This window comes from Xiphophorus maculatus, chromosome 18 (genome assembly GCF_002775205.1).
Source record: "Xiphophorus maculatus strain JP 163 A chromosome 18, X_maculatus-5.0-male, whole genome shotgun sequence".
Taxonomy (NCBI): domain Eukaryota; kingdom Metazoa; phylum Chordata; class Actinopteri; order Cyprinodontiformes; family Poeciliidae; genus Xiphophorus; species Xiphophorus maculatus.
This window is the reverse complement of record NC_036460.1, coordinates 11,939,342-11,953,564: the sequence shown is the minus strand read 5'-3', so window position 1 is coordinate 11,953,564 and position 14,223 is coordinate 11,939,342. Positions and strand designations below refer to the sequence as shown.

The 14,223-nt window shown below is 38.8% G+C and overlaps 1 protein-coding gene across 3 annotated transcripts; it reads left to right on the top strand.

Annotated features, from left to right (window-relative positions):
* Nucleotides 1–198: 198 nt before the first annotated feature.
* On the top strand, nt 199–13,213 carry pcsk7 (proprotein convertase subtilisin/kexin type 7). Of its 3 annotated transcripts, none has more exons than XM_023351249.1 (17): nt 199–309; nt 1,049–1,350; nt 1,715–1,957; nt 2,103–2,237; nt 3,143–3,308; nt 3,439–3,529; nt 3,632–3,686; nt 3,876–4,014; nt 4,118–4,218; nt 5,902–6,069; nt 6,979–7,083; nt 7,174–7,288; nt 10,047–10,203; nt 10,322–10,416; nt 10,550–10,652; nt 10,753–10,870; nt 12,003–13,213. In XM_023351249.1, exons 2-17 carry the CDS (start codon nt 1,108–1,110, stop codon nt 12,291–12,293), a joined length of 2,325 nt encoding a protein of 774 aa, XP_023207017.1. In that variant the 5' UTR covers nt 199–309; nt 1,049–1,107; the 3' UTR covers nt 12,294–13,213. The 3 variants fall into 3 exon arrangements, with proteins under 3 accessions (XP_023207017.1, XP_023207019.1, XP_023207018.1); XM_023351251.1 differs by lacking the exon at nt 199–309 and adding an exon at nt 325–461; XM_023351250.1 differs by lacking the exon at nt 199–309 and adding an exon at nt 496–957.
* The last annotated feature ends 1,010 nt before the right edge of the window (nt 13,214–14,223 follow it).

The following is a 14,223-nucleotide window of genomic DNA, read 5'->3' as shown; positions in this document are numbered from 1 at the left end:
CGCCCCCGGCAAAAACGCTTCCGCCTAGAATTAAAAGAAAAAACAAAACAAAACAAAACAAAAACACACGTCGCTTTCAAAATAACTTGTATTTTGCTTCTTTGCTTCTTGTACGGGAGTGCATCCACTTCCTCTGATCTACCTGCGGTGGCCCTGGGCCTTTCAAAATGTCACGCACGATAATTGCGCAGTCTGTATGACGTAATACGTATTGAAGAGAGCTTGGATTACGGAAATGGAGTGTCAAGCTCGGCGATAGCGCTCTCAATATTAATTGCCGATCTCAAATAGAGCTCTTTCATTAGAACAGTAAGACATGCGTATGTTTTACCATAGACTGTCGCCGATAATCACATGTTTAGCTCTGTTTTATTGAGAAACTTTCGTTTCAATCGTTAGCACGACAATGCTAACCTGCTAACGCAGCTAAAACAAACAACTACAGTGCGGTGAAACTTGAGGTCTGCATTAGGTTGTACTGTTTTTTTCTAACGAATTTATCTATTTGTTTTAATGTAAGTCAAGAAGTCAGTATAAACGTAGTGTCTTTGCTATTTACGAGAGAATTAATTATATTGAAAAACGTCGCAGAACTAGACTAGAAGCTAGATATGTGATGGACAGTAACAAACACAGGCATGTCATCAGAGCTAATGCCAATGTTTAGGTATAGCAGTCGTACTTTAAGCCATCTTATTGTAGCCTCGTTATGACAGAAATATTCCTTTAAAGGAAATATATAAGAAACAAAAGAATTTTCTCCCATTCACTATGTTAATATAAATGCAGACCTATTGTAAACGGAATACTATTTGTTTTGAAAGATATTACTAATACTGTAGTGACAACTCCTTTCGCTGTAGCGATTGTCGAAGGTGTGGTTTATAGCCACAGAGTTGCTCATCACAGGTTGGAACCCAGATAAAGTGATGCTGTGATTTGTGATACTTTCCCTCTGTATGTAGCACCCCGATGTTAAGCAACCAGACTGTCATTCTCAAATTGTCCTCACTAATAAAATCCTTTTGTCTTGCCTTGTCTTGTCTAGATCGCTGCTCTGATGAAGAGGACTTGCCTGGCGAACCAGTTGTTTCACCCTTCCTTGCCATGGCAGCGCCCTATTTTCCCACATTCCTTCTCCTCATTTTTTTGTCCTCCGTAGCCCTCTTGCTGCTCACCCTTCTGCCATCTGTCGCCCCATCCTTCCCTTCAACTGCCTCGTCTTTATCCTCGGCTTGGCCGTCATGTGGTCCAGGTCAGTCTTGGGCCGTCCGGATCCACCACAGCCTGCATCACCAGAATGAAGATGAGAGTGAGGCCTCAGTTCACCTGGATGTGATAGCTGACAGGGTATAGTAGTATTTCAGCATCTTTTATGACAGTTTGCACTTCAGTTTTAATTTGAACTCATAGATTTTCACCATTTTCAAAGATATTTAGATAGTACAGCTGAATTTATTTGCTGGAACTATTTTCTATGGAAATATCAACAGAAAACTTAGTGACTTTGGTCCTTTTCTGTATTTACAAATTAAAAACAAGTGGATATTGTATCTCTGGCCACTATCTTTTTATTTTTAAAACAGGGCTTAGTTGTTTGGTTGTTTTTTTTAATGCTTCCTATTTGCTCTATTTATTATTGTAAAAGCTCAATTCAATATTTTGTAAGTTTGCTGATTTTACTAGAACAACAATGCCAATATTTTCTTTGTAGGTAGCAAAAGAGGCGGGACTTCAGAACCGGGGTCAGATTGGAGAACTTGAAGGCCACTATTTGCTTTGCTCATCACAACCTCACACTGGATCTTTGGGAGGCATCTGGAAAAGGAGCATCCAACCGAGCGATGTTCTAGCAACACATCCTCATGTCCTGTGGTACTCCAAGGAGAGAGTGCTCAGTCGCTCAAAGAGGTCATTGGCCTTCAATGACCCCAACTATCATAAACAGTGGCACTTGGTAAGAACACATAGCACACATCTGTCTGCCTCCATACAGTTTACCGGTACAAGCTTTCCTGTCATACACATCTGCACCTTGACATCTTGCTATTTTTTATTTTTCCTGGCTTTCATTAACAGAGTTTTTCTTCCTGCCTTTACAGCACAATTATAAGAACAGAGACATGGATATCAACGTGACGGGAGTGTGGGAGCACAACATTACAGGCCAGGGGGTCACTGTTGTTGTTGTAGATGATGGTGTGGAACACACCCACAAAGACATTCAGCTCAACTATGTAAGTCGGAATTTAGTGTTGATAGTGGAACACATATTGTGAGCAAAGCTGTTGGCACTTTCCAGTAAATCAAAGTTTTGAAGAAAAGCTTGAGGTTTTATAAGCATGTAGACTGTGTGCGTGCTACAACAAACAGGGCTGAACAGAATGAAGAAACATAGACAGAGAAAAAATATATATCTAAAAGGGAATATTTTTGTTCCAAAAAATGACAGCAAAGGTCTGAGTTGTTATGCAGTGCCTTGCAGAAGTTTTCATACTCTTAAAGTTGTGCATTTTATGTTACAATTTTATACTCACTGCAAGTGTACTTTGCTAGCCTTGTTTTAAAAGTAGAATGGATATGTAGTGCCACATTATGTAACAAAATCTGGCTTCCAAATGTAACAAAACTGCATTAAAGTCACATTATGTAATAACTGATGTAAAATGTAATAAAATTAATTTTGCAATAGTTTATGCCAGATAGCAGGACATGAAAACTTTCTGAAGAGATGAGAGTGTGGACATTCTGGGAAATCCCATTCTATTGTAAATATGACAGATCACTGGATAAAAGATATTTCTGATCGCTAATTTTTGAAAGTTAATGTAATTTTTGGGCTGAAAATAAGAAGTTTTAGCATTTATATTAAACAACTTAAAATATTTCTCTATTATTCCGAGATGTATGAAAATAGTTCTTCTCTTTTCAAAAGAGAAAAAAATGTATTACATAATGGGGAAGAAACTATTATTGTTATCATTTTGAAGCCAGATTTTATTACATTATTACATAATGCGACCTTCCAAAGTAAAAGCAAACTTAACCACTTTCTAGTTGAACTTGTCCTATTAGATGCTAAACTAGAACAAAGCTTGTAAAGGTTTGATGCCCTTATGATAGATTTTTGTGTTCCTGTTAGAGTCCAGAGGGGAGTTACGACTTAAACTCCAATGACCCCGACCCCATGCCTCACCCAGACCCTCACAGCGACAATCACCATGGGACTCGATGTGCTGGGGAGATCGCAGCCGTTCCCAACAACAACTTCTGCGCTGTGGGTGTGGCCTATGGCAGCAAGGTGGCAGGTATGACACACCCAGTCTTTAACATTTTTCAATACGTTTTTATTCCGACAGTCTTTTACTAAGAGGCACCAGTTTTTACAAAAATGTGTTCTGATCTGAAATCACTGACATTCTTTTTTGCTTTTCGTAGGTATCAGAGTCCTTGATGGGCCCCTTACTGACAGCTTAGAGGCCATTGCCTTCAACAAGCATTACCAAATAAATGACATCTACAGTTGCAGGTAACTGTAGATGTCATAATAACAATTCTCTGTTATTTATCATTATGTTTTAATGTGCTGTATTATTTCTTGGATGCTAATAAAAACCATTTCTTCTTGTAGTTGGGGACCAGATGATGACGGGCACACTGTGGATGGACCTCATCCCCTGGGCAAGGTTAGCCTTCTTGCAGCTCTCCTTTTGTCCAGCAGGTGGCAGCAGACTGCAACAGATCTGTGTATCATACTCTGCAGCAGTTTCACTAGATTGATGTTTTTTTCCCTTGCTCTAAAGTTGGATACATATGTTAAAAACATTAAATCAGCTTTTTATTTTTTTAAAATTTTTTTGTTATTTTGCCATCAGGCTGCACTGCAGCACGGGGTGATTGCAGGCCGAAGAGGCTTCGGGAGCATCTTTGTAGTTGCCAGCGGTAACGGGGGTCAGTATGAAGACAACTGCAACTATGATGGCTACGCCAACTCCATCTACACCATCACGATAGGTAAGAAACAGAGATTGTTAGGAGTGTGGCGATGTGTGTATCTGCAATGTGTGCAACACACGAAGATAGTCATTATACTCCATTGTTGTTGGGGGTTTTTTAGGAGCAGTTGATGAGGAAGGCAAGAAGCCATTCTACGCAGAGGATTGTGCATCCATGCTGGCTGTCACTTTCAGCAGCGGGGGGCCCAAATCAAGGAGCATCGTAAGTAACTGGAGCGAGCTTAGTGCTGTTCTTGTTACAGAACACTTTAAGCAGGTTTACATGATGAGTTTGTCTCACCCAGCAACACTCACAATGTTCACACTCTTATACAATGATATGCAGAACGATTCCAACTGCAGGCTATTAAGCCACAGTGCAGTAGATGGATTCGTTTTAGAAACGAAGAAGGTCTGAAGGAAAACTTGTAAGAATATTACTCCAGTACTAATGATTTCTCTGTTTAACTTGTCTAATAGTTAATTTCAGATATTCTTTGTTTCTCTTTTGAACTTCCAAAGCTGTACATAGTAGGTTGTGGTCAGCTTTATAGATACACAACCACCTTAAAAAAAAGTATGATTTTAATAATACTAAAATTTCCATAAAGCTGTTTCTGCAGTTTAATGTCCTTTAACTGAGATCTCTGGGAGTGTCGGGGTGACTGAAGGTTTCTACGGCTGAATGGAGCATACAGCTGCCCTGCCTATATTTTCCACTCATTGCTGAGCAGCTGACTGAAAAAAGGCTGCTACATTTATTCCCTCACTAGCAAGAAAGAAATATTTGGCTCTTTGGAAATATTTCCAGCCCCAAAAACCAGGGGTCCTCATGTGGTGGAAACTGAAGAAGTGCCACGAATAATTGCTATTATTAATTACCTTTAACATGTTTGCTAGGTAACCATCTGCAGCTGCAAGCAGATAAGAGCAGGACAAATTAACCAAAAGTAGGAAAGTCAAGTTAAAAGCTACTTCAAAACATAACTGGTGATTATTCTGTTGTTTGTTCAATTTTATTGTGTAATTGCCATGAGATTGTCATACCAGCCCAAGTCTATATGTAATAATATTAAATCAAGGGAACCAGTTGAAATATGATGCACTGTTGCTTTAAGTATCTTTGTTAGCTCTAAAATAATGGAAACATTTGGATAAACTCCTCCACATCAGGAAATGCAGCGACTTCATTCATCTGAAAATGCTGGCTGAAGATGACAGGAGTTGAGATCCACTGAAACCTCTTGACATCTGTTTGCTGAAGTTTGAGTCTGTCACCGTGGTAACCTGTTTTGTTGCGAGGATGTCATCACTTGTGGGAAACTGAGATTAGCCAGGACCTAACCACCGATCCACCCCTGACCGCATTACACTCACATGCTAAGTGGCTTCACAAACGGCCAACTGTTTGCTTCTCCTAAACATTCAATAATGAACTGGGATGATTACAGAGCAGCAGTGGTGGTGTGTGGATCAACAAAAGTGCGTGTAGAAATAAACTTGGTATTTATATGCTGTTTAACTGAGGAAGTCAGAATTTGAGTTTAATACTTCAGGTATTAAATATGGGTTCGCCGTTTTATTTTTACAGCTGCACCAGTGTTCACTTTCAAGCTCTTTGTTCTTCTTATTAAGCTCCATATGGCCTCACATTCCCCCCAATCAACACTGTTAACTAAACACAAACAGCACTGAACTCTGACCACCTGCTGTCAGTTTATATCATCAAGATGGTGCAATGATGTAGGTGCTACTTTATGCACCAATCCCTCCGTCTACATGGTTTTAGATCTTTTTGTGCTCTGAAGGGGTTAGGTGTGCTGTTGTATTTTCCAGTAATTTCATCATTTGTATGGATCACACCTCTCTGAAACGTTATAAATATACCAGCTGTGTCGTTCTGCAGGTGACATCTGATTGGTCGATGCAAAAGGGGAGAGGCTGCACGGAGGGCCACACCGGTACGTCTGCTGCGGCCCCACTGGCAGCAGGGATGGTGGCCCTCATGCTGCAGGTGCGGCCCTGCTTGACCTGGAGGGATGTTCAGCATATCGTCGCCTTCACTGCCACACAGGTAGTGCAGGAAAACCCTCAGTAGTGTTAAAGGTTTTAAAATGAAAGGCAGCAAAAAATAAAATTTGATTTCATGTGGCTTCACTGTTACCAAAGTTTTTTCTCGCTGTTATATTGTTTGGTCTGTTAGGTTTACAGTACAGGTGTAGACAGACAAAAATCGTATTGTTAATGAAAATCAAGTCTGCTTTCCTCTCGTAATTGCCTGTTTTGTTGTTGACATTTTCAACAGAACTTCCTTCTAACCAAAACACAGTATTGAAATAGAAATGCAAAATATTTTTAAACATAGTCACAGTTCTAATAATGTTGCAGAGTCTGGGCATCCTTAAAAAGTCTGAAATTCATGTATCTAAAAATAAGGCTTTAAATTCTCTTAGATTTAAGGTCTTGTTCACTTTAAAAAAAATAAAACTCTAGTAACAGTCAGCAGCACTCTTTAAGTTATGTACACATCAATACTTCTAATTTTGAGATGGACATAAAGACAAAAAAGTGGTAGAGGCTTCAAGTATAGGCAAGTTATCAGCCAGCCTCACACTGAGCCTGACAAGGTTACTTAAGGAACTGCTTCCTTCAAATTAAGAGTCTGAAACATAGACAAGATGTCAAGTTTAAAGCATTCACCTTGTCATCTAATTCCAGATCAGATGAGAGGAAATATTTAAGTGCTCTAAAATTTCTTTTTATTTGTTTTACATAACATATTTTTTGTCTTAGAGTTGCTAATTTACACAATAGCTGAGAGTAAATGTGGTGATAGTCTGCCTCTGCCTCTGTAACGACATTTTTCAATCTTCATGTGTGCATTTTTATTTTTTTAAACCAGACTTTTGAACTTTAGTTTAACTGGATGGACAGGACCATGAATGTAAACTTGTGTGGATGTTTTCTTTGTGTTTCCTAACAGTGCGACATGGCTGCTGACTGGGGAGTGAACGGAGCCGGTTTTCATCACAGCCACCAGCATGGCTTTGGCCTTCTGAACGCATGGAGACTAGTTAATGCTGCCAAGGTACATACACACTGTAAATTCACTTTTTTTTTTGTCTTCAAATATTTTGCCACCAGAAGTCAGCCTCAATATTCCTTCGTTGTGTCTCAGGTGTGGGAGTCGGTGCCTTTTCTCGTGTCCTATCAGAGCTCGGTCATAAAGGAGGACGTTTCCGTTCCCGTTTCCACTTTCACTCATCAGAAAGTCTTAATCCGCACCTGGAATGGTAGGGTTTTTATTTTTTCCCCTTCTCTCTTGCTCTTTGTCGCTGCCTCAGCTCTATGAAGGACAGTTGCTTGTCGAGTTTAAACATAGCTCTCCATAACAGAGCCATCCCTCCCTCCCTGCATGCCTGCTGCTCAGGCTGCCTGTCCTTATTAGGTAATGTTCGGCAGTTTGTAAGTTTTGCTTTTGTTATCCACCCCCCCCCTTTTTTTTTTAAATTTTGTTCCTTTTTGAATTTCTCCCCAAATCTTCTTTTTTTTTAAACATAAAATCTCTGTAGATCCTCTTCCACTCTCAAACCTTTCCACTCTGAGTCTCTCATATTCAGAGCGCTCTGCATATAATCCCTCTAACACTTTTTTTTTTCCACAACTGGTTGTTGAAATGACCTCATTCAAGTAGAAACATTTCCCTCTTCCTCAGCCTGATCCTGTCCTCCCTCAGATTTTATCGTCCTTCTTTTATCGCCTCATTGCAGTTAATCACACGACCACAGACTGGTTTGTGTACATTTGGTCTCATGCAACAATGTTTTTGTGAAAAAGCTGCTGGTTTTTACAGAGCAAACTCTCAAAGAATGTGAGGAATTATTTTCTCAACTCACTTTAACTCATGTTGTTCTGTGAACCCGTCGTCATTCTGTTTTGGTCGAATTCCCTGATGAGCTCTTTGTAACAGAGTGTGGTTGGATCTGCTTTTGACACTGTTCTGTGTTTTGGCAGCCTTGCTGACTGATTCATTGCCCATTAGGCCGGTCATATGTTCTGCTTCCTTCATGAGCAGCTTTCCAATGGACATTTTAAAGCAAGGTTTACTCATTACCTAGAGTTGATTCTTATGCCTGGAAAGAGCGATTATTAGAATTAGAGTGCTGGAAATATTGCTTCCAAATGGAATATGAAGCACAAAATATTTAAACAAAAACCAAATAAAACATCCCGTCTCTCTTGGCCACTCTGCAAAACGGGACAGAAAAGACAGCATGAATTTTGAGATGATTGTGTGTTGGATTGGACAATTTGAGACAAATATAAAAGTTGAAAACAAAAACTAGGCTGGTTAAGGTGAGGAAGAAGGTAAAGAAATGTCTGCTGCATCATTAGATCATCTCCATAACAACCATTGGACACTTTCTCCCCATGCCAATTAGTTGCTTAGATTGAAATATTACAAATAAATCTTAAAATGCACAAAATACTTTTAAGTTTTATGATATGTAATTTTTTAAAACATACACACAAAGCAGATACAAATGCATTTATTTGTATGAACACCATTTTTAAAAGCCATATAACTCCATAAGTCTCTGAAGCTAGAAAAATAACCTTTCCTGTCCGTCCATCTGGAGAGTGAAGGTTCTTAAACTCGACTGGGATTTGAACTAGAACTGTGTGCTTTGCTCAGATGAGACTGAGGTTGAGCCTTTCTGCAACAAGCAGTCATGGTGATTTTGAAGTGAAATGAAGGATGAATATGTGAAAAAGCTCCATCGTAAGGAAACATTGTTATTTAGTTAGGTTTAACTTTCCTCTTTCAGTCCCTTTGCAATTCTCCCTGCCCTGGGGATATGTGTATCTCTGCATGGTCACGATGCACTGGCGCTTATTAATAATCAGACCGAAGGAAATGATGGGAAATTACCAGGCAGCCTCTCTGAGCGGATGGACTGTGGTCAGAGCACTCAGTGATAAGTGCTTCAAAGACAGATAACAGGAGAAATCTAGAGTGAGTTGGAGAACTGCAACAGGGTTTGTCACCTTATTAGAGAGTTACAGATGTGTTTCAATTACACTAATGAAGGGGTAATAAATAACACTGACATGACGCATATAAAGCATTTAGAAAAATTGAGGTCTAATGTGTCTAATTATTTTAGTATGAGTGCAGCAGTATTTTTGTAAAAGTGGGTGTCTACAGGTTTTGTATGTACTCTTTGAACGTTTTCTCATTTGTCACAACTACAAACTTTAAAGGGGTGGTAGGGTCTTATTATGTATTTTCCAGGCATATAGTTCCATATATATATATATATATATATATATGTGGAAAAAAAAAACCTGAAGAGAAATTTGAATTTGTAATATGATGCCTTGACATAGGGCCTCTGTCTCTTTAAGAAGCTAGCACTCCCTCTTCAGCAAGTCATCACAACAATGCTTCTCATTATGCCGTTTACAACGCTGGACTGAGAAGTAGAGTCAATATGCAGTTCCACAAGATGTTTAGTAATTGCTGCTGCCTCTAGTCTGTTGTAGCTGAGCTTTATTATGGGTTGCACCATCAAATGGATGTCCTGAGAGATTTAAGAATTTTTCAACATGCATGAAAGAATCAAAGCAACACTCCAAGTATGTTTTTGATGAGAAAATAACATTAAAACGTGATATAATCCCAAAACATTGATGTTATATTATACTCTTCTATAATGTATTTCGGTGGGATTTTATGTGATAGACCAACACAAAGTAGTGAATTCAGTAGTGGATATTGTTGAGGGAATGAATATTTTTGCATATCACATTTTCCTATAAGCTGTGTATAATCTGCCTTTTGTCTCAAGTTTGTGTTCAATTGCATAAAATCCTTACATTTGTAGTTTGTAAAGTGACAATTCTTTGTGTCTGAATACTTTTGCAATCCACTGTACATTTTTCCCAAATATAATGAAGATCATATTATTTTTATATATCTTTTGCTGTGCCCTAAAGACATTTAATTGAACTTGCACGTTACCCTTTCTGCTGTCTTCTCTCATGTAGTCTCTGCAGCCGACCTGAAACCGTCTGGGATGCAAACGCTCGAGCATGTGGCTGTTACCGTGACAATAACCCACCCCTGCCGTGGGAATATGGAGATCGTGCTGGAATGTCCCAGTGGCATGAGCTCTGTCATCGGGGCTCGCAGGCCCATCGACAGGTATACGGCGCGTCTTTCTATTTAAGGCCTTTAGCTTTCGCTGTGGAGGGAGCAGAGTGATATTTGGGTGGATGTAAAGGCGGGTAGGGTAAGTTTGTTTTTTTTTGTTTCCACACAGAGATCCTTCTGGCTACCAGGACTGGACTTTCTCCACCGTGCGCTGCTGGGGAGAGAGAGCTGAAGGCCAATACACCCTCAGGATTTCTGACAGTAGTAAGTTAGCAGGGAAGACACACACATGCACACACTTCTCCGGTCAGCTTAATATACTGTTGGTCTGGGTTTTATGAGGCTTCTTGTGAATGGTTTTAGTTCTCCCTGACCCGTTTATGTGTTTCTGCACAAGATAAAAAGTCTGATCAGTGCGCCGCGGTGGGAGTGCTGAAACAGTGGAAGCTCACACTCTACGGTTCATCTATGACTTCCAGCGAAGTGAAGGAGAGGCAAAAGTAAGACCAGTTTTTCTGCCGGTTTGCCGTCGGTGTCTAAAGTCCGACTGGGATGCGATGATTATGAGCGCTTAATTGTTTTCCGTTCGCTGGTCTGCAGGCTGGTGGAGGAAGCCATGAGTGGCAAAAATCTGGACAGCAGCTTCTCCCTGCCCTGTCCTCCAGGCTTAGACATCCCCCCTGAGGTCGTTAACCCCTTCACCTCCAACAACCTGAAGGTAAATGCAGCTTTCATGCTCACACTCTCACACCTACCAAAGGCTTACCGTATCTTTGATTAATTCAGTTCATCTGAAGACAATTTGCAAGAAAAATTTCTTGAAATGAGAACAAAAAAGTGATGCCCAGTTTTGTTTGAGCATATATAAGTTGCAGTCAATCCCATTCGGTATAGAAAAGTATGGATTGTAATTTTTCAGCTGTCTAGAAATGTATGAAAAAAAAAATCAAATAATGTGGAAAAAAATGTTTCTTACTTTGTTCTGCACTTCCTTTCTACTTCTACACTGCTTTCCTCACTTCTAGACTGCCTCCCTTCCTTCCTTTATTTCCTTTGCTCCTTCCTTCCGAACAATTTGTTTATGCAGATTACATATTAAAAGGCTCTCTGCACGAACTTTAATATTTCAGATTATGAAACTAACATAAGGAGCCAAAAACTCTGTAAGCTGTTTTTGATTGAAGAATGTGTAGGAACCAAGTGTCCATACACTTGCTTCTGTAGAGTTGTAGAAAATCAGACCATAGCTTGGTTGAAGGACATTTTTTGTTTTTGCTGGAAATGTTACAAAAAATGTCAGAGATTCTTGTTTTAATTTCAATCCCAGCTATGACATGCTGTAATTACCTGCTGACACTACAGCTCATAAACTAATAATGTTCAGAACACTGCATCTCTTCTCTCTTTATTTGACATTGTCAGACATTCTGTCTCAACACAGTTATAATCTTCCAACATTCATTGGGTTGACAGAATTGTGTGTAGCTACAGCTTTCTATAAACTCTTGTCCTGCTCTACATTTGTAAACAATTATTACTGTTTTTCCATCAGTAACATATCCCTTGATGTCTGGAATGGAGTAAATTTGAGTTAAATGAAATATGTTCCAGATGACGAGTTCAACCATTGTAAACAATAGGGTTTATTTGTTAAAAGAAGAAATGTCTCCACTTTCCCCCTTTTTCTTTAAGTTTATTTCCAGATGCAGGAAACACAGTCAGTCTAATTGGCTACAGTTGGCCAGTCTTTACCTTTTCACTGGATTCCTAATAATAAATCTGAATTGAGTAAAATAATAACTTGGTACTTAATCCGTGGTAACATGTCTTCTCTTTTTTTCCCCACCTAGTTCCTGCTTCTGCTCGGATGCTTCGCTCTCTTCTGGTCCGTCTACTACATCTTGGACGTCACGGTCGGTCAGGTGAACCTCAGAAGCCTCCTGTGTCTGCCGAGGAGGCGGAGTCATCTCAAAGCCAGCCACATTAGCAACGGCAGAGGAGTGGAGGAGGCGAACAAGTATCGAGACGAATACATCGCAGAGTACAAGGACCAGGAGGACCAGGACTCGGGGGTGGAACTGCAGGCTGTGCTGGACTCTGAGGTCAAAGTTCCCATCATCAGGGAACAGCTGGAGACGTAACAGTGAGCCTAAACGTTTTCCTTTTCTCAGGCATTTTTTCTGCTCTGATTGCACTCACCTCCAACAGCGGTGATGGTACTTAAAGACCGAGCTGCAGATAAATTAAAAAGTAGGTCTCTTACTCTTTCTCTTTTACCATGGTTACTCCCCTCCCCCAAAAACAAAGTGGCCTTGAATGTGTTTGGGCTGTGATTTTACGTCTTCGTTTGTGCACTTCTTACTAAACACATCACCTGACCAGGAAAATAGGATATTAAACCTCTTGTAGCTTCTAAAGCTTTCTTTAAAATTGGGATTTATGAACTGTGGGTGGCTTATTGGGACTTAACCACCCAGTTTAATGGTACAGGTACATATTGGGTTGTGAAATTTGCCCCCAAAGGAGAAATTAGATTTTCAGATTGAGGCCAACATGCCAGTGGAGTAAATTAGAGAAAGGTTGTGTGCAATATTTAAGGGAATGTAAGTTGTGTAGGTGTGGGTGTGTGTCTGTGTGTGAGATGGGAGTATTTGTAATATCCAGAATCTTCCTTTGAAGTGTTGCTATAATGTGACTTTTTGCAGGGGTAATCTTATGTTTTGTTTTTTATATCTCTGAGCTATTTCTTCCAATTTGTAAATCTGTTGTTTTTTAAAAAAAAATCTGTAGCTAAGTAAGCAAAATCTGATTAAAACTTGAAGTGGGATTTTTCAAGCTTTGGATTTGCTATATGTATTTTTTTATAAACTGTAATATATCAACGATTTGTGCCTGCTGAACACATTTGCTATATATGGACTGCATAATAGGATTTTTACAAGTTTTAAAGAATGTATTAAAAGCTGCAGGTGTTTTTATATAACTGAACAAATTTTTTGGAGTGTTGCTGTGCAAGTCACAGCTTGTTTAAGTTAAAATAAAAAACACTTGGTGGAGTTAATATTGCTTTCTTTTATTATTTAGCTTTAAATCCATTTCAATACAGCAGTTCCATAAACAATGTTATTTAAATATAGGATACATATTTTTGAGTAATAAATAAAGGGTGGGGTCAGATTTTCATTCAAAAGGTTCCTTGTTGCCAGCGATTCTATAACATGTTATAGGACGCGTGAAAGGGCTTACACTATGATTTAAGTATTTTCCTCTTCTGAATATGAGTATAGAAAAATACTTTGGGGATATCCGGATTTTATTTCCTTTGTGTTAAATATGTGACTTTTCAGAAATTAGCTGGTTTTACAAGATTTTATTTACGTTTGCCTGAGAAGTTTCTCCATCTACCATGTGATGTTTTATTGTCAAAACTATCGCAGAAATAGTGCAGGCATTCACTGATAGAAGAGCGAACCAAGGATTTTCACCAAAAGCACATTTGAAAAACTGAGTTGTTCTACTCCTTGTCTCTTTTATTTATTGACTAGTTTTAAATGGTTTCACTAGTTTAGACAAATCTTAGAAATATTTTTTAATGTAATTATAAAATTGATTCTAACCCTTAAATGCTTTGTTACTTTTATGAATCAATCATGATCAACAAAATTTGACTTCTGTGACAAATTTACAAAAAAAACACCCTTTGTCAAAGTGATAAAATGACATGACGAGCACGCAAAAAAGTATGTACTGGTCACAGGACCAAAATAAAAATATTTAAAATAAAAATCATAAAATAAGTGAATGCAGAAATTTAGTAGATACATATTTGACTACAATCACAATAGTCTGTATGGATAGATGATGATAAAATAATAGATAAACGCATGAAACCCAGACCTGGCATTTTCTTGTACAGCAAGACACTAAACATGCATTAAACTCAAACAACTTGTATAAGAGTTTATAAACAAAAACAAACGTAATCCTACAGTTTATTTAAGTAGACATTTATAAATAAGGCAAAATTGGTTTTCAACTAATTTAGTTTATGCCAGAATATTTTCCTCACAC

What these genes read in the sequence shown, in the direction of transcription:
- pcsk7 (XM_023351249.1), top strand. Translation starts at nt 1,108, where the DNA reads ATGGCAGCGCCCTATTTTCCCACATTCCTTCTCCTCATTTTTTTGTCC. An exon ending in AATGACATCTACAGTTGCAG is followed by an intron (nt 3,530 to 3,631) that starts GTAACTGTAGAT and finishes TTCTTCTTGTAG; the next exon opens with TTGGGGACCAGATGATGACG. An exon ending in TCACCTCCAACAACCTGAAG is followed by an intron (nt 10,871 to 12,002) that starts GTAAATGCAGCT and finishes TTCCCCACCTAG; the next exon opens with TTCCTGCTTCTGCTCGGATG.